The 18,470-nt window shown below is 46.2% G+C and overlaps 1 protein-coding gene across 2 annotated transcripts in view; it reads left to right on the top strand.

The window, feature by feature from the left end:
- GALNT16 (polypeptide N-acetylgalactosaminyltransferase 16) overlaps positions 1-18,470 on the top strand; it is a 144,847-nt gene that overhangs the window by 103,670 nt on the left and 22,707 nt on the right. For both annotated transcript variants that reach the window (XM_079990186.1, XM_079990187.1), the window contains exons 6-10: positions 1,217-1,338; positions 6,379-6,466; positions 9,165-9,249; positions 11,411-11,514; positions 14,773-14,899. In XM_079990186.1, the coding sequence (XP_079846312.1) occupies positions 1,217-1,338; positions 6,379-6,466; positions 9,165-9,249; positions 11,411-11,514; positions 14,773-14,899 (526 nt within the window). The remainder of the gene's footprint in view (positions 1-1,216; positions 1,339-6,378; positions 6,467-9,164; positions 9,250-11,410; positions 11,515-14,772; positions 14,900-18,470) is intronic.

The following is an 18,470-nucleotide window of genomic DNA, read 5'->3' as shown; positions in this document are numbered from 1 at the left end:
AAAGTATGCCTGAGAACTCTTGTGTCAGCCGTCTGTCAACTTCCTGTCCCAAGATTGCAGTAAAAGTAATTGGCCAAATCAGTTTTAAAAAAAATCTCCCAAGGTTATCTGGAGGCCATTTGAATCCATAAGACCATCTTAATGGGTCCATTGCCCCAGCTGCATTCACCCTAACAACGGAAAACAAAAATGCCATGCAAATTTGTGGTGAAACATCCAAAGAGGGTTTTTTGAGGAAAGCTAAAAGGGTTTTAACAAGACAGGTGAAATTTCTCAGGGGTGTATTGCACATCTCTAAAAAGGAGTCACCACGGCTGCCCTTTCAAATTCAGCTCTCGTGCTTCCCATGGTGAGAGGAAAACAGGGGGAAGCAGGAGGGGGAAGCGTGAGCATTGTGGCACTCAAAGCATCCCTGTGCAGGGCCTGGTTGCCCCTGAATGAACCTGTAAGCAAAGGGATAGCTGCACTGCATGGTAAAGTAAGCCAAGAGCAGAGCAAAAAGAACTGCAATGCAGACGCTTATAATTGCATGTCTCAGCCATGTCGGGATGATGACGCTTTAGGAAAACCAGACACCTGTAATTTTCCCCACCTGTCCTCAAGTCTTTGGATGCCATACCAAGCTTACTTCTTCTCCTAGATAAAGAGAATGTTCAAGGGGATCAAACTGCTAACTTGCAAGTCTACTTAAAATGCTGTGGTCGGGAGGGGTCCAAAAAAGGGCACCCAATGCGCCATCTGGTCTGGTTTAGGGGGGCCAGTTCCAGTTTTTGCAGCTGATGATGTGGACAAACTACTTGCGGCTATTTGGCCAACCACCTGCCCTTTTGACCTTTATCCATTTTAGCTGATTCAAGCTAGCCAAAGGAGACTGACCATCCAGGGGACGGTTGATGCTTTGTAGCATGAAGGAGTGCTGCCTGCCGCCCTTTAGGTGGGGTGTCCACTCCTTTAAAAAAAGGGGGGAACCTGCCCTGGACCCAGAAGTCACTGACAACTATCACTCTTATGTTAATACTCTCTTCTTGGGCAAGGTGCTCAGAAGGAAGGTGTCAATTCAGCTGCAGGAGCTGCTAGATGATATTGATTATATAGATGCTTACCATTCTGGGTTCAGGCCCAGTGTTGAGGGCCGTATCGACTTAAATAGTTCCATCCTTTTTCTTTTCCACTGTCCCTTTATATGCTACCAGCTCTCTTCTCTACACTTTTCCAGGATTGATCCGTTCTCGTGTGCGAGGTGCTGATACGGCGGCAGCTGAGATCCTTACCTTTCTGGACAGCCATTGTGAAGTCAACAGCGAATGGCTGCAGCCGATGCTTCAGAGAGTGAAAGAGGTAAGTGTGGGCAGCCTGGCCTCCTGCCCTTGCTTCATGCCACCCTCTTTGCTATTGGCTGGCTACCAGCCCCTGATGCCTGTGACAGTGGGCCTGGCTATAGTCACTGCAAATAGGAAAGAGAGCATAAGAAGAGCCTGCTGGATCAGGCCCATTTAGTCTAGCATCCAGTGGCCAACCTGTGGCTCCCGGCAACTGGTATTCAGAAGCATTGCTCCCTCCAACACTGCAAGCAGAGTCACGCCTAGTAGCCATCAATAGCCCCCTCCTCCATGAATTTGTTTAATCCTCTTTGAAAGCCATCCAAGTTGGTGGCCATCACTGCCTCCCATGGGAGCGAGTTCCAATAATAATAATAATAATAATAATAATAATAATAATAATAATAATAATTTATTATTTATACCCTGCCCATCTGGCTGGGTTTCTCCAGCTGCTCTGGGCAGCTTCCAACGGAATCTTAAAATACAATAACCTATTAAACATTAAAAGCTTCCCTAAACAGGGCTGCCTTCAGATGTCTTCTAAAAATCTGGTAGTTTTTCTCTTTGACATCTGGTGGGAAGGCATTCCACAGGGCGGGTGCCACTACCGAGAAGGCCTCTGCCGGGTTCCCTGTAACTTGGCTTCTCGCAGTGAGGGAACCGGCAGAAAGCCCTTGGCACTGGACCTCAGTGTTCGGGCAGTACGATGGGGGTGGAGACGCTCCTTCAGTTGTGCTGCTCGAAGGGGTACTTTCTTTTATCTGTCCTGAATCTTCCAACATTCAGCTTCGTTGGAAGTCCAGGAGCTCTAGCATTATGAGAGAGGGAGAAAAACGGAGCTTCCCGGCCTCTTATCTCCTATTGCTGAATTCCCTCTCCCCACATGCATTCATTACACCAAAGTATAGCTTAATATGGGAGTCATTTTTCCAGAGTTGTGTAATAAATAATGCACTGTGTGGCGTTCATTTGGGATTGGGGGGGGGGGGGAGGCGGTAGCCCCCAGGGTAGATGGAGAGAAAAAACGATGCAGCTGAGTTGGCAGTTCTCATCCTGCCTGTGCCAAGAGGGTCAGCGAAAGGATGTGACGGTGCTGCTGAAAACTCTGCCGTTTTGGAGCTGGGAGGGGAGGGCCGATCTCCCTGCCGCATTTAAGGCCTGCTTTCTCCTCAGGAAGACAAGGAAAGAGGAGGGAAAGCTTTTAGGTAGTTAACAGGGCCCAGGAGGCAGGTGGGAGGAACTGCTATAGATGCAAATTACATATATGTTCAGCTTAATGCCAAAGGGAGGAAGAAGGTGAAACCTTAGAACTGGTGACTTAAAAAGCCTCGGCTCAATAAATCCTCCTTCTCAGTAGCCCATAAATGTCTGTTTTATATTTGCTCATAAAATCATGCTGCTGGCAGGACCAACAATAGCAGTGGCAGCTCATTGACTGCTCTTGCACGGAAGGAAATGTGCCCGGACAGCTCAGCAGCAGAGGAGGATTTGAGTCCAGACATTTCAAGAAGTTTATTATGTTTGAGTTTCTCTATTTCAGGCCTCTAGCATCACCAGCCGTTTTGGAGCTGGGAGGGGAGGGCCGATCTCCCTGCCGCATTTAAGGCCTGCTTTCTCCTCAGGAAGACAAGGAAAGAGGAGGGAAAGCTTTTAGGTAGTTAACAGGGCCCAGGAGGCAGGTGGGAGGAACTGCTATAGATGCAAATTACATATATGTTCAGCTTAATGCCAAAGGGAGGAAGAAGGTGAAACCTTAGAACTGGTGACTTAAAAAGCCTCGGCTCAATAAATCCTCCTTCTCAGTAGCCCATAAATGTCTGTTTTATATTTGCTCATAAAATCATGCTGCTGGCAGGACCAACAATAGCAGTGGCAGCTCATTGACTGCTCTTGCACGGAAGGAAATGTGCCCGGACAGCTCAGCAGCAGAGGAGGATTTGAGTCCAGACATTTCAAGAAGTTTATTATGTTTGAGTTTCTCTATTTCAGGCCTACCTTTTTGTTGTCAGGTGCACGCCTGTTTCAGTGCCAAGAAACACGTTTGCTTATATATCTGCGCTACAGATAGTATGGCATATTTACCAGCCCTTTCCTCTCCCAGGCACTGATGTTCTGTGAGGGCAGCTTGGAGCCACTCCTAGCCATTTAAGCTAGAAGTCGGGAGGGGGAAATCTGTGTCCTGCTGCATGTTACTGGACCCATCATCCCCTGCCACTGGCCGTGCTAGTTGGGACTGGTGGGAATTGGTATCCAGCAATATCTGGAGTGCAGCAGGTTCTCACCCACCCTGGTTTAAGCCTGTTAGTAAAATTAGCATGTTAGTGAAAACTGCTCCCTTCCATGTGGCAAGTTTACATTAGGAAAACACCACTTGGAGCTCTCTTCCTAACGTAAGTTGCCTTGGAGGCATGTTTTACCACTATCATGGCCCCGGGAAAGAGAGGCTTGAACCTCTCCTGACCATGTGCTGCGTTACTAAGGGCAATTCCCTTCTTCCCACTATGCCTGGCATTTTCAAAAAATCCACAATGTGTATCTTAAGTGTCACAAAGGGTCTAGGCCCCTCCGCTTGCTTACTTCTCCACAGGCGTCTCTCCCATACCATTTTCAAGGTCACCGTTGCTGCCTTTTATGTGCCGTGAGCTGGTTGGAATTTAGATCTCTTGGAGCTTGTCAATGCTGGCTATCTCTGACCCCTAGGCTTCTACTGCCTAAACATGAAACATCTGTTTTGTCTGTTGGCCTCCAACCACTTTGCAGGGAGACCAGCTTTGACCCTTTTGCCTGCTCGTTTGTCTTCCTTCACCCCTTCTAAAGATAGGCAGCCCCCCAACTGTCCAAATTAACCACCCTTCCTATGGGTTTTCCTAGTGGGCTGTGCCTGCTCTGGCACAGCCTTCAAAAATTATGCCTGGGGCAAACTCCCATTGTCTTCACTTCATAGGTTTCTGCGCTGCCTTTTGTATTTTGTAGGCAGCGTGTGTTAAAAAGCACAACAGGGATTCTTCACCCAAGTCCTGAGCCTGCTTAAATGATTAGTCATTAATGGATTCTCTGGCTGAAGGATGTTCCTGCCTGCCAGCAGGAGATCTCAGCGCCTTCCCTGCTTGACAGTGAGCAAGCAGGCAGTGACATCCGCTGATCCTGCTTTGTCTCCATGGTTGTCTGGGCCAGAGCAAGAGGCGGGTGAACAAGCTTGTTGCAATGACCATGAGCAGAAGCTCCAAAGGGCTGGGCCTCGGTAGTTCAGCAGCCAGGCCAAACTTGGATACCAGCCCTACTTTCCTGCAAACAGCCACCTTATTCACTCCTAAGGGGGTAGATGCCGTTCTCTTCCCACCCTTAGAGCCAAAAATTGCTGGAATAGCCTCTTGGGCTGTCTATCCATGATTAGATGTGCCTGTGAGTACGTACCTGGCATAGGATGCTTCCAAATGGTTTGTTTATTGAATGCTTGTCCTTATTTGTTGACCGGGAGATAAGACTGCATTGGCTGTTGAATGAGCATTCATTCTGATCTGTTTGTGGAGAGCCGGTTAAATGGCATCTCACCACAGCAAGTATTATGCTATAGCCTAGCAGGTGGCGCTGTGTTCTAAACCACTGGGCCTTTTGGGCTTGCCAATCAGAAGGTTGGCGGTTCGAATCCCCGCGATGGAGTGAGCTCCCGTTGCTCTGTCTTAGCTTTTGCCAACCCAGCAGTTCGAAAGCACACCAGTGCAAGTAGATAAACAGGTACTGCTGCGGCGGGAAGGTAAACAGTGTTTCTGTGCACTCTGGCTTCCATAATGGTGTTGCGTTGTGCCAGAAGCAGCTTAGTCATGCTGGCCACATGACCCAGAAAGCTGTCTGTGGACAAACGCCGGCAAGATGAGCACCACAACCCCATATTGCCTTTGACTGGACTTAACCACCTGGGGTCGTTTACCTTTTTTCTTTTTACTTCCCAGTGCATGTCCCCATCACCTTTATTATTGTGAAAGTCTGATATTTTGGGGAAGTGGGTTTGTTGCACAAGCCAACCCAATCAACTATAATTGTGCCACCTGAATTTTATGGTATGTGACGTAGTCCCACCCCAAAACAGCAACCGCCTGGAGGCACCCGTTGTCGGCTGTTTCAAGCAGCAGCCTTGCTAGGAGTAAATGTTCCTAATTACCAAGGCTATTTCAGGGCAAGTGAGTATCTCTTTAATGAGGCATTCATTTTGCAGTGACAAAACCTGGAATTAAAGCCCTGTTTAGGGACACCACTTGGGATATGAGATAGACTTCACCAGCTGTCTCTGGGATGTAGCTCTGGGAACATCTGGTATGGATGCACCCGCAGAAGTAATAAGAACAGTTGGAGAGACAGACAGATTTCCCTGCAAGATGATTCAGTGGAACAATTAACATTGCCTAAGCAAGCAGACTTCATGAAACTATGAGCAAAATCAGGAGAAGGATGCGGATAAAATGGCTCTAAACGATTGTGCATCTCGTGCCAAAGGGAGGCTTTCTCTATCAAGTTCTCCCGTGGAATCAGAAAGGGAAATGGCTTCTGTCAGAAGCAGCAGTTTCCCACCTCCAGAATTCTAGTCTGTCAACAGCTTTCCTAGGATGACAGTAGGAAATCAAAACTTAACAGTACACCTGCATGATCTGATAGTGATTCTGATCAATAACCCTTTGAAACCATGTCCTGCATATGTGACCAGAAAATCAAGAACAGACATTTTACCAGTAGCCATTGTGTTATGTCCACCCCCTCTTCCTCCTTGTCCTTCTGTTAATTGTGGAAGAAGTTCCTTTGAATCTCAGCTGCAACCCCCCAAAAACAACAACAACAACAACAACAACAACAACTGAGGGGTTAAAATTTCCCCAAAAAGCCACAGATTTGCCCTTTTCTTATCTCCAGGTTCCATGCTGGGACTAAGAAAGTAAGGCAGTATGCAAATATGCTTCTCATTCCGCTATGTGCATAAATCTCATGGTCTCTGATTTCCTGATGCTTAATCTCCCTCCCTCCTGGCAAAATTCTAATTTCTTTCCTTCCTTGTCTTTTCTTTCAGGATTATACTCGGGTGGTGAGTCCTATCATCGATGTGATAAGCCTGGAAAATTTTGCCTACTTAGCAGCATCAGCAGATTTGAGGGGAGGTAGGTAAGGTGAATAAGTAAATTCTTAAGAAAGGTCTCCCTCCCCCTGGATAGGCCCAACATAGCTGGTTCCTTTTGATCTCGATGCCAAATATGCCAGAATAAAAGCCTAGGATTTCATCAGCAGTTGAGCCTGCGCTCAGAGTGTGTATATGTGTGTAATTTCAAATCTTCATGGCTGTGATTATGGAGTACAGCCTTGTACAGTTTGTGCAGAATCCAGCTTTCAGATTTTTAAACACACACACACACACACACACACACACACACACACACACAGAGTAGCATTTAGCCTTTCATAGTTGTTGTGGGTAACACCTAAAAATGCATTGGCAATTTCTATGAAAACAGTAAGAATCTGGCAAGGGGGTTCAAGTCACAACTGAATGAGGTTAAGTCACCTTGCTCTCAGTTCCTTCCCTGTTCCCCATCCTTATTCCTCAACCTTAAAGACCGAAACACCCTTAATTTGTGGTTTCTAAAAATAAGCTCATGCTTGTTTTAAGCCCATGACATTATCTCTCATTTTGCGTTTAATACTGTGGATCCATCTATTGTATCTGTAATTTCACACACCTTAAAATGAAGTTTAATAACATATATGTGCTGTGAAAGAGATTCTGCCTGAGTGTCACACAGTCTCCTTTCTTTTTAAATTAGTTCTGACAATAGCTTAGTTAGAAAAGCATGAGAATCTTAATCTCAGGGTTGTGGATTCGAGCCCCACGTTGGACAAAAAGATGCCTGCCTTGCAGGGGGTTGGACTAGATTACCCTCGTGGACCTTCCAGCTCTCCAATTCCATGAACCTATGGCCAGCAGTTACCCCTTGGGCTTATGAGCTGCCCACAGCCTATGGATTATTAACTTGGAAGAAGGGCACCTGCAGCTGATCTCCAGATGTGGCTGGAAAAGCTCCAGCCCTTTCCCTGCTTTCTCCCATTTAGCAGAAGAAGGCAGCCAAACTACATACTCTAGCAGAGAAGGCTTTATCAGGCTCCGAGGGAAAGGATAGAAATCAAGAAAGCAGGGTACAAAATCAAACAAAATAGGCTATGTTCTACACAACGGTGCGGGCTATAGGCTAAGTTTCAAAAAAGGCGTACATGCAATTGGCCTAGGTCTTCACAGATGTGCCTTCATCCTGTGCCGCCAGGAGTGGGGGAGATTGACAGGTGGAGGGAATGTCATGAATCAGGAGCTGTCAAGGGGCATGTGGTGCAACCCCTCCCATAGGCAGGTGATGGCATTGATGCTTGCCAAGGCAAGAAACTGGGAAAGAGAGGTGCAAATTGAGGAGATATTTTTCTTCTGCTGCTGCCAGGCAGTTTTATTGCAGGAAAGGCCCATTTGTGGTGTCAAGGGAAAAGGCTGGTGTGCCTAGAGACGGTTGTAGGTTAATCGAGAAGGCAATACATGGACCGGCAAGGGATTCTTAGAGGAGGGAAAGCCTGTGATGTCTTAGAGAAGCTGCTTCAGCCCAAGAGCTGGGTTTATTGGATGAAGAGCTCTCAGAGGCCATATTCCAACAGTGGGTATGGTCAAGCATACACAAACACACAACCCCCTTAACACACATTCCTAGCACATACACACATGGAAGGGAAAGAGAGAACCAGACATTAATTTAGAAAATGCGGTATGCGCACCTTCCTCCTCCTCAGCTGATCTATGCATGTTTGTTGGGGGTTGACTGGGGGGGTGGGGAGAGAAGATCCTGCGTTTAAAAAAAGAGTAGTAAAATATATAGATAAAAATTACATAAAAACAAAGGAAGAGGAAAGCAAAGATTTCCTTGAATAAGGAGAGGAATCTGCTTTGGAAAGCACAAATGTCTTTCCCCATTCAGTGCCATCTGCCACAGATTACTAATACAGATGACCAGCATACTAAGTGATTAATATGGGGAAGCCTTATATTTGATAAGCCCCCAGAATTTCCTTTTATTTCATTGCATTTGGAACCCAAATGCAAAGAAGTCCAGCTGCTCCACTCTGTTCTCTTGGTGGGGGGGGGGGGCATCTACACATCCACCACCTTTTCTCCAAGTGTTGGGGAAACACTGCTTCTACTCAAGTGCAGGTCTCAACTTCCCCTCCCTCTCAGTTTTGCAGAGCCCACTTGCATACAGCTCCTGCCATTCACCTTCCTTCCCACAGGATCTACCCAATTTGCAAAAATGGTAAATTAGGCAGCATTTTATGTGATGCGCATGGGGAAAAGCCAATTACAGCGAACAGAGAGACTTTGTTCCCGGAAATACATGTCATCCCACTGAGAGTGCTGATTAACGTCTCATAACTTTGGCGGCCAATGAGGCATAGGACAGTCTGAGTGGAAGGCTGAAGCACTAATTATTGCATTTCTCTCTGGGAACACACATTGGAAGATTTGGAATGCAATTGAGCTCAGATAAATACCGCTGAGGAACAGGGCGCATCTATAGGGATACCTCGAGGCCTGGCTAACACAAGTCTGCTTGTCTCTTGCTGCCCTGAGATCATGTGCGAATAAGCAGTGTCAACACCATCTAATTATTGCTAAGCGGTATGTGTTGCTGTGTTCCAAGCTTCTTCCCAATGTATCCTAAATGGAGACTTGAAGCCTATTTTCACATTTCCCAGAAACCCTTGTTAGTTTCTGGTTTTCCTCTGTATTTGAGAAACTGCAAACATGTTCTACTCTGTTCCGCATTTTAGGGTTTGACTGGAGCCTTCACTTTAAGTGGGAGCAAATCCCCATTGAGCAAAAATTGTCCAGAACAGATCCTACTGAGTCCATCAGGTAAGATCTTTTGCTCACAACTTCATCTTTTTGTCTGATATGAGAAGCTGTTCCATTTGTTGATGTTACCACGGGAAGTGTTCAGAGGTCATGTGTGGTTCATTTAAGAGCTGCAGTTAATCAATATCTATTGTTCCCTGAAGAGTTTTAATATTCCTGACAAATACTTGCAACTCAATCTGTTGGCTTGAGTGGCCTGCACTGCTATAATATGCAGTGCATAGTATATTGGTTTTTCAGGCTGTTATGAATATATGCGGCCATCTCCTTTCTGAGGCAGGGGAAATGTCATGGCCCTCATTTTAGAAATTGTTACCATTGTCTAGCAGGAACAATGAACTTTTCCAAGCGGGCGCGTGACCAGAATAGGGCCTACTGCGGCCAAGACAAGGCCATCCTTTTCCCTCAAGGTTTCAACAAAACCATTTGCACATTCTGTGGTGGTGACCTATATATTCACTGCCTGATTAATTCTGATATATATACACACATTCTCTCTCCACACATACTATAATGCAGATAGGTAAAGGTAAAGGGACCCCTGACCATTAGGTCCAGTCGTGGCCAACTCTGGGGTTGTGGCGCTCATCTCGCTTTACTGGCCGAGGGAGCCGGCGTACAGCTTCCGGGTCATGAGGCCAGCATGACTAAGCCGCTTCTGGCGAACCAGAGCAGTGCACGGAAATGCCGTTTACCTTCCCGCCGGAGCGGTACCTATTTATCTACTTGCACTTTGACGTGCTTTCGAACTGCTAGGTTGGGAGGAGCAGGGACCGAGCAACGGGAGCTCACCCCGTTGCAGGGATTCGAACCGCCAACCTTCTGATCAGCAAGTCCTAGGCTCTGTGGTTTAACCCACAGCGCCACCCGCGTCCCATATAATGCAGATAAGGACCACCAAATCAAGGCAAATTAAAAGAAGGAAGATAGGTGGGTTGAAGCATAGTCAGCTGATTTGCACTCATATGGGTGTCCACACTGCCTGAATTTGTGGGTGTTGGATCTCTAGTACAGTACCCCCAACTCCTCTAGTCTTAATCAACCAGGATGATTAAGCTTGTTCTAGTGTCTGCTGGTCCACATGGCTGATTGGGACAATCACAAGGTCTGTACATTCTTCTGCCTGACTTTAGTGCTGTGGTTCAGTGTAGTGGTTAGGGTGTTGAACCTAGGAGACTGGGCTTCAAATCCCCACTCAGCCATGAAACTCTTAAGAGCATGAGAACAATAGAAGAGCCTGCTGGATCAGACCAAGGGCCCATCTAGTCCAGCATCCTCTTCTCACAGAGGCCAACCAGATGCCTGTGGGAAACCTGCAAGCGGGATTCAAGCAGGAGAGCACACTCTCTTTTCCTGTGGTTTCCAGTAACTGGTGTTCAGAAGCATTATTTCCTTCAGCTGTAGAGGCAGGGCATAGCTATGATGGCTGTTAGCCTTCGATAGCCCTTTCCTCCATGAGGAAACCCATTGGATGATCACTGTCTCTCAGCCTAACCTACCTCACAGGGTTGTTGTGAAGTTAAAATGCAGAGGGGGAGAAACATGAGTGCTGCCTTGAGTTCCTTGGAACAAAGGTGGGATATAAATGTATTACTAATTATTATTATTATTATTGTTGTTATTATTAATATGGCAGGATTTACTTGCCTTTCCCTATCTTCCCAACTGGGATTAGATGGTTCAGTTGGGGACAAAGGAGGTGCCTGGTTGCACTGCCAGCTGAATCTTTAGGTATGCCTCTGGCATGGGGGTAGAAAATCAGTCAACTTGCATTTTGCTTCAGGGTCTTCTGCTTGGCTTACTTGCTTAGTTCTTAAACAATACCATACTCTGGTTATGCAGAAACCAGGTTATAATTGCTGCCAATGTAACTGCAGTTAAGGGCTGTGTGTGTGATTGTGTGTATGTACATACATCTGGGGGGAGAGAACATGAGTGATCTTGCACTTGCTTCTAATCTCTTAACTACAGTTAAGGTTTTACTCTAATTAAGTCTGCACCAGCAGACTTCATTATGGAAAATTCTGGAGTCTAATGGTTTTTCTTTCTAAATGACTTCAGATGGAACATGTTGCTGTATATATGCAGTATGTTTCTGTTGCATTTAAATATATTTTACTGATATTTTGTGTAAATCCTTTCTTGCCCTCATTTCCCCTAGAACACCTGTCATAGCAGGAGGCATCTTTGTGATAGATAAATCTTGGTTTAACCATCTTGGAAAATATGACACTCAGATGGACATCTGGGGAGGAGAGAACTTTGGTGAGTTGATGCCATAACTTCTACTTTTGTTGTCTACTCTCTTCAGTTCTTCCCAGGTCACCTGTCATACAACGTTTCCTTCTGGTTGGGAGCATCATAGATTGTGGCTTTCACCCTTATCCAGGAACTACTTGCAGACTGATAGAATCTGTTTCCAGCCACCAGAGCATCTGCTCTACAGATCTATGTATATGTCAGTCTCATTCTACAGATTCTTAGACAACTTTTTTGTGAGATCTTTATTACTGGTTTGCATGCATATGTGTTCAAAGATGATAATAACAATAACAACAACAACAATTTATTATTTGTACCCCGCCCATCTGGCTGGGTTTCCCCAGCCACTCTGGGCGGCTTCCAACAAAATATTAAAAATACAATAAAACATCAAACATTAAAAACTTACCTAAACAGGGCTGCCTTCAGATGTCTTCTAAAAGTCTGGTAGTTGTTTATTTCCTTGACATCAGATGGGGACAACATTCCACAGGACAAGTGGCACCACTGAGAAAGCCTTCTGCCTGGTTCCCTGTAACCTCACTTCTCACAGTGAGGGAACCGCCAGAAGGCCCTCGGCGCTGGACCTCAGTGTCTAGGCTGAACGACAGGGGTGGAGACGCTCCTTCCGGTATACTGGGCCAAGGCCATTTAGGGCTTTAAAGGTCAATGCCAACACTTTGAATTGTGCTCAGAAATGTACTGGGATCTTGAAAGGGGTCCAGAAACAGGAAATGTCATAGATACTGTTAGTTAGATTAGTACAAAACTGCTAAGGATTCAACCATGATGCTGGAGGGTGGTGGCAGCTAGGAGCTCGGAGAAGGAAATGGGTCAGAGTTGGAAAATGAACAGTTGGAAAACGAACAGGCTTTCAGAGTGCTCTAGTGTTCCAGATTGAGGGGAAATGGAGTTAAGATATTGGCCACAGGTCTGTTTTATTTATTCCTATCCCATGCTTCAGCCAGCACGCTCCCAAAGCAGCTTATAGAAATAATCCAATTCAAACACAATAAAAACCATAATTAAATCCTAATTAAACAGCACAAAATCAGTAATGATGGAAGAAAGATGCAAATAAATGTTTCCCAACTCAGCTCATTAAAACCAGATTACCATAAAAGGGTGGTGAGAAAGGTCTTCACCCTCTTTCAAAAAAAACCCTGCAACATGCTGGCCAGATCCAGCTCTCCCAGGAGTTCCATGCAAGGGCCACCCACCAAACTTCCATAGATAGTGGGCCCTGGTAGGAACTAGAGGCTTGGGGTGAAGGCCAGGATCCATATCAGTTGGGGCTGGTGATTAATCTGCTTTTCCTACACCACCTGTTGCAGTAGCTGCCATTGGTCTTCACCATCACGTATTGACCTTCAGTGGCCAGACAAAAGAACATACCAGAGACAATCCATAATATGAAATATCCATGAAAGCCCTTTCTAGTGACTGTACAACCCCTCCCCTCCTTTGTGATTGATTTGGCAGCCCCTTCCCTGGTGTTTTCTTTGTGCCTCCAAATAAATATTCAAATAGGGAGCTTGACCAGAGTGGCAGATATTAAACGCAGGAGGAAGGATCCATAAGCTTTTGCAAGGTCACCTCTCTTCAGTGATTCAAATGAGCTTTTGAACATCAAAGCCCTGGTGGTCCTCTGATGCTATTAACAAAGAAATAAAAGTGAATTTTACTTCAGGGCAGCGAAACGTCTAGAAGCAAAGGGGGATGGGTCAGAATATATCTGTTTAAATAAACAGGGTCAGACTCTGCCGTAGGAAACTGAGTTGCTTAGCAAGTGAATCAATAGTGGGTTTGGGGTTTTACTGAAAGGTTGTGCAATAAAGAGAGACAACTCCAATTTTAAGAAAAGGGAAGGTTTCAAACAGGCTCTTTGGCCCATTATGCTTCCAGGTTTTTGCAGTTCCAGTGTTGATTCCCATAATACGTGTGGACCTACACAAGCACTAGTGGTCCAGATATTTTAAAAAGCACAAACATTGACCAGAGCAGACATCCCCCTAAGCAGTGATTAAAGAGAATTACACGTTTTTCTAGAATGCCCATAATCTTTTGGCATCTCTTTAATCTCAAATGTGAAACATGTTGCTTGGAACACCACAATGTTTTCCAATGCCTATTTTTCACCAGTGCCCTTAAGATCATGCATTCGTCTTCCATTTCCTGTCCCTCGCTTTGTACTCTCACACCGATTCAGCCCTTGAAATTGATTCCTTTCATCTTACTCTAACAATCTTCTCTAATATGTACTGTCTTTCCCTTTAGACACTCTGGAATGTATCCAACAGGGTCTGTGTAAAAGCAGAACAAAGTTTGTCTCATGCAGCATGACTTCTCCTTCCTTTCCTCCCCCTTGCAGCTTCCTACATGCTCCCATAAGCTCTGGCGGGTTGGGGGACCCCCCTCAAAAGTAGATTTGGGGGGAAGCACAGGAGGCTGCTGGGGGAGGGGAGAAGAAGGCAAAGTACCATTGCATGAATAGATCTCTGCTCATTTATATCAAGAGAATCTTACTCTGGTGGACAAGTCTGTTATAATCTTAATTGCTCACTGTTACAAAATAATGCCATACACATTGATAGCTTACAGAAAGGCCCCTCCTGACTGGTGTTTTATTGTGGGTGTTTTCTACAACATGTTCTTGACACAATAATAGTGCATTAGTGGTAGATTTGTTCTGCTTTAGTTTGGTCTGCAATGCTTCCCCAATGCTGCCACATTACTGCTGTCCAGAGGGACTACGGGACAACAGAAGTGGGATAAAAAATACACTAGAATATCTGTGGGATATAAAGTTACAGGATTTCAGCAAGAAGTTACCAGATGTGCACTGATTGGAAATGAAGCAGTGTGACCATCCCAAACCTTTTGCAGTCGCAAACAGTATTGAACATGGAATCACGTGTGATCACTTTGATAGTATCATAAACACAAAATAATCTTGAATGTGTAATTGAAATGATGTCTGGAGGGATCCCAAGACTCCACCTGAGAAGGCCAGGAAGCTCATCACTATCCTGATCAGAGGGACCAGGGAGGGGAAATCAGTTGGAAATGCATTTATTTCCCCCCTCAGCAAGAAGCATCATCTCTGCTTTAAGAAATCCTCTTTCACTTTACCCATTCTTGCCTTTGTGGTTTCTCATTGTATTAGTCATGTACAAGGTGAGATGGGAGTGAAAAATAAGGCATAAAACCTTCACATTTCTTCTCTCACCTTATTTTTCTGCTGTCTTGGATCTTTTCTAGAGCTTTCTTTCCGCGTCTGGATGTGTGGAGGCAGCTTGGAGATCGTTCCCTGCAGCCGAGTAGGCCACGTTTTCAGGAAGCGCCATCCGTATGACTTCCCTGAGGGAAATGCACTGACCTATATCAAGTAGGAATGGGTGACTCCTTGATCCCAGTTCAGGAAACAGGAGGGTGGCAGAGTGCATTTAGGCCCAACTAGGATATAGTGTTTGCCTGAAGGAAAGAAAGGACACTGGGGCCAACTTCTTGAGGTATTTGCCAGTTTCCTTCCTTCACTCAGGGACTTGAGTATGAACCCAAATGGAATTCATGAAAGCTGCTTGGATATTCCCGGCTAAATCTATCTCGTTTCCTGCTGTTTTTGTTTATTTGTATTTATAGCAAACACTTCTCTAATACTCTGGAAATACCGTAAATTTCGCTCCATAACACGCAGATTTTTCCTCCTAGAAAGTAAGGGGAAATGTCTGTGCGTGTTATGGAGCGAATGCCTACAGATGGCGGGGGAATCTGCTGCAGTTGTGAGCAGTCCATGGCTTGCTTTGAAACAGCAAAGCGGGTGTAAGCGGCTCCTGTCAGCGAGCCGAGCTGGGGAGGAGGGAGAGAAGCAGAGCGGGCTTGGCTGCTTTAAAACAACCCCGTCCTCTATGTTCCTCTCTCCTCCTCACTGAGCTGCTAAGTAGCAGCAAAGCTTTTCAGCCAACCTAGCCGGGAGGAGGGAGAGAAGCAGAGCTTTAAAACAACCCCGTGCTCTCTGTCCCTGCCTGCAGTTTTTTGCTGTCTGATTTTGGATTAGCCACTGTGTGTGTGTGTGCTTGAGCTATCGTTCTCCTCCTGCTGCTTCCCGTTCACTCTCCCTGCGCCCCTGCGCTCTCCCTCCGACTTTAGAATTAACACTCTGTGTGTCTGTGTGTGTGAGAGAGAGGGCTCCTTCTCCTCCTCCTGCTTCCCGTTCACTCTCCCTGCCCTCTGCCTCCGACTTTAGAATTGACACTCTGTGTGTCTGTGTGTGTGTGAGAGAGGGCTCCTTCTCCTCCTCCTGCTTCCCATTCACTCTCCCTGCCCTCTGCCTCCGACTTTAGAATTGACACTCTGTGTGTCTGTGTGTGTGAGAGAGAGGGCTCCTTCTCCTCCTCCTGCTTCCTGTTCACTCTCCCTGCCCTCTCCCTCCCTGCCCTCTGCCTCCGACTTTAGAATTGACACTCTGTGTGTCTGTGTGTGTGAGAGAGAGGGCTCCTTCTCCTCCTCCTGCTTCCCGTTCACTCTCCCTGCCCTCTGCCTCCGACTTTAGAATTGACACTCTGTGTGTCTGTGTGTGTGAGAGAGAGGGCTCCTTCTCCTCCTCCTGCTTCCCGTTCACTCCCCCAGCGCCCCTGCGACTTCCAGCGCCCCGCGACTTTAGGGCCAGTTCTCTCTCAGCGTGTGCGTGTGTTTTGACCTCACTGCGCTTGTTGGGGGAGAGTCTTGGTCGCAATTTTTCTTGATTTGTCTCAGAGTGGTTACTGTCATGGTTTCCTTGCCAGGGAGGAGGGAGAGACGCAGAGCCTGCTTGTTCTAAAGGAGCAAAGCCGGAGAGGAGCCTCTCCTGCATTATTAGCAGCATCCTTTTCCACCCACCCCACGCGTGCTCCTTGTCCCTTGAGTTCTTTTCCTTCCCTCCCCACTTAAAACGTGGTTACAAAGCACGGATCCACACGGATCCTCAGGATTTTTGCACTAGGTCACCCCAAATTCACCATCAGATCACATAGCATGTCCATGGCTACAGCCTGCACCAAAAAGCACACGCACCCACTGTTTCATGGGGCCGCAATGGCGCAAAAACGTGGTTACAAAGCATGGATCCACATGGATCCTCAGGATTTTTGCATTGGGCTACCCCAAACTCACCGTCAGATCACATGTCTGTGGCCACAGCATGAACCACAAAAATCATACATCCACTGTTTCGTTTAGAATATTTTTTTCTTGTTTTCCTCCTCTAAAAACTATGTGCGTGTTATGGTCAGGTGCGTGTTATAGAGCGAAAAATACGGTAGTATTTTAAATCCTCTATATACATTGGGTTGTTGTTGTTTAGTCGTTTAGTCGTGTCCGACTCTTCGTGACTCCATGGACCAGAGAACGCCAGGCACTCCTGTCCTCTACTGCCCCCCGCAGCTTGGTCAGACTCATGCTGGTAACCTCGAAAACACTATCCAACCATCTCGTCCTCTGTCGCCCCCTTCTCCTTGTGCCCTCCATCTTTCCCAACATCAGGGTCTTCTCCAGGGAGTCTTCTCTTCTCATGAGGTGGCCAAAGTAATGGAGCCTCAGCTTCACAATCTGTCCTTCCAGTGAGCACTCAGGGCTGATTTCCTTCAGAATGGAGAGGTTTGATCTTCTTGCAGTCCATGGGACTCTCAAGAGTCTCCTCCAGCACCATAATTCAAAAGCATCAATTCTTCGGCGATCAGCCTTCTTTATGGTCCAGCTCTCACTTCCATACATCACTACTGGGAAAACCATAGCTTTAACTATACGGACCTTTGTTGGCAAGGTGATGTCTCTACTTCTCAAGATGGTGTCTAGGCCTGTCATTGCCCTTCTCCCAAGAAGCAGGCGTCTTTTAATTTCGTGGCTGCTGTCACCATCTGCAGTGATCATGGAGCCCAAGAAAGTAAAATCTCTCACTGCCTCCATTTCTTCCCCTTCTATTTGCCAGGAGGTGATGGGACCAGTAGCCATGATCTTCGTTTTTTTGATGTTGAGCTTCAGACCATATTTTGCACTCTCCTCTTTCACCCTCAATAAAATAAGTATATACATTGGGTATATACTTTATATACTTGGAAAAAACCACTATACTAATGCAGAGTAGTGTGTGAGCTATACCCTAATTAAATAGCAGTTTATAAAAACCATTGAAGTATATTTGACAGTGAGCCCCTATTTAATGTAAAAATATGATTTTTAAATTAAGGGTGACTGTTTATCATGCAGGAATACAGCTGCACAGGCTCAATACTTGTGGTCTATAGTAACCCAGTGTTAATTTCTGTGTGGGTTCTCGCAAACCGCTGATATGTTTTGGCCAGAATTAGACATTATGGAAAACATGCGGCTCCTGCCAAAAACAGCAGCCCCGGTTTTCCTCTTCTCTTCACCAGCAACACAAGTTTTTCTACCCCCGCACGGCAGCCAGTGAATCCCTGTTCAATTACCCTCCACTCATAGCTGCTTTGTGGCATATGTGGAAGATCCAGATGTCTCAACCCTCTTACATATTTTGCACCTGTTATGACCCTAAGTATGCAGGAGGGTTAAGAGGCGTCTGGATCTTCCACATGTGCCACAGAGTGGCAGCAGCTCTGAGTGGAGGCAATGGGTTGAATCCAACATCATGTGAACAAAGTTCTGCTTGCACAATAGGACTTCCCCTTCCTCTGCAGTCCCTTGTGCTGTCAATCTTCCAGAGCAGAGAGCTGAAAAGGAGAGGAAAGGATGGAGAAGTCCCATTGTGCAAGCAGAACTCTGTCCCACTCACACGCAAACACCACTGGATACAACCCAGGAAGGGCAACTGAGTGGCTGCCATAGAATTTTGTTAGCTGCCATGGTGGGAAACCAGTGTACAGGGTTTCTCTTTACAGGGATTTTCTCACAGGAATGTGCTGGTGTTGTTCCATCTGAACACCCCCCCCCCTCTTTTCCATGCA

The sequence above is a fragment of the Podarcis cretensis genome (genome assembly GCF_951804945.1).
Source record: "Podarcis cretensis genome assembly, chromosome: 1".
In the NCBI taxonomy this organism is placed as follows: Eukaryota; Metazoa; Chordata; class Lepidosauria; order Squamata; family Lacertidae; genus Podarcis; species Podarcis cretensis.
This window is presented reverse-complemented; position numbering and strand designations above follow the sequence as displayed.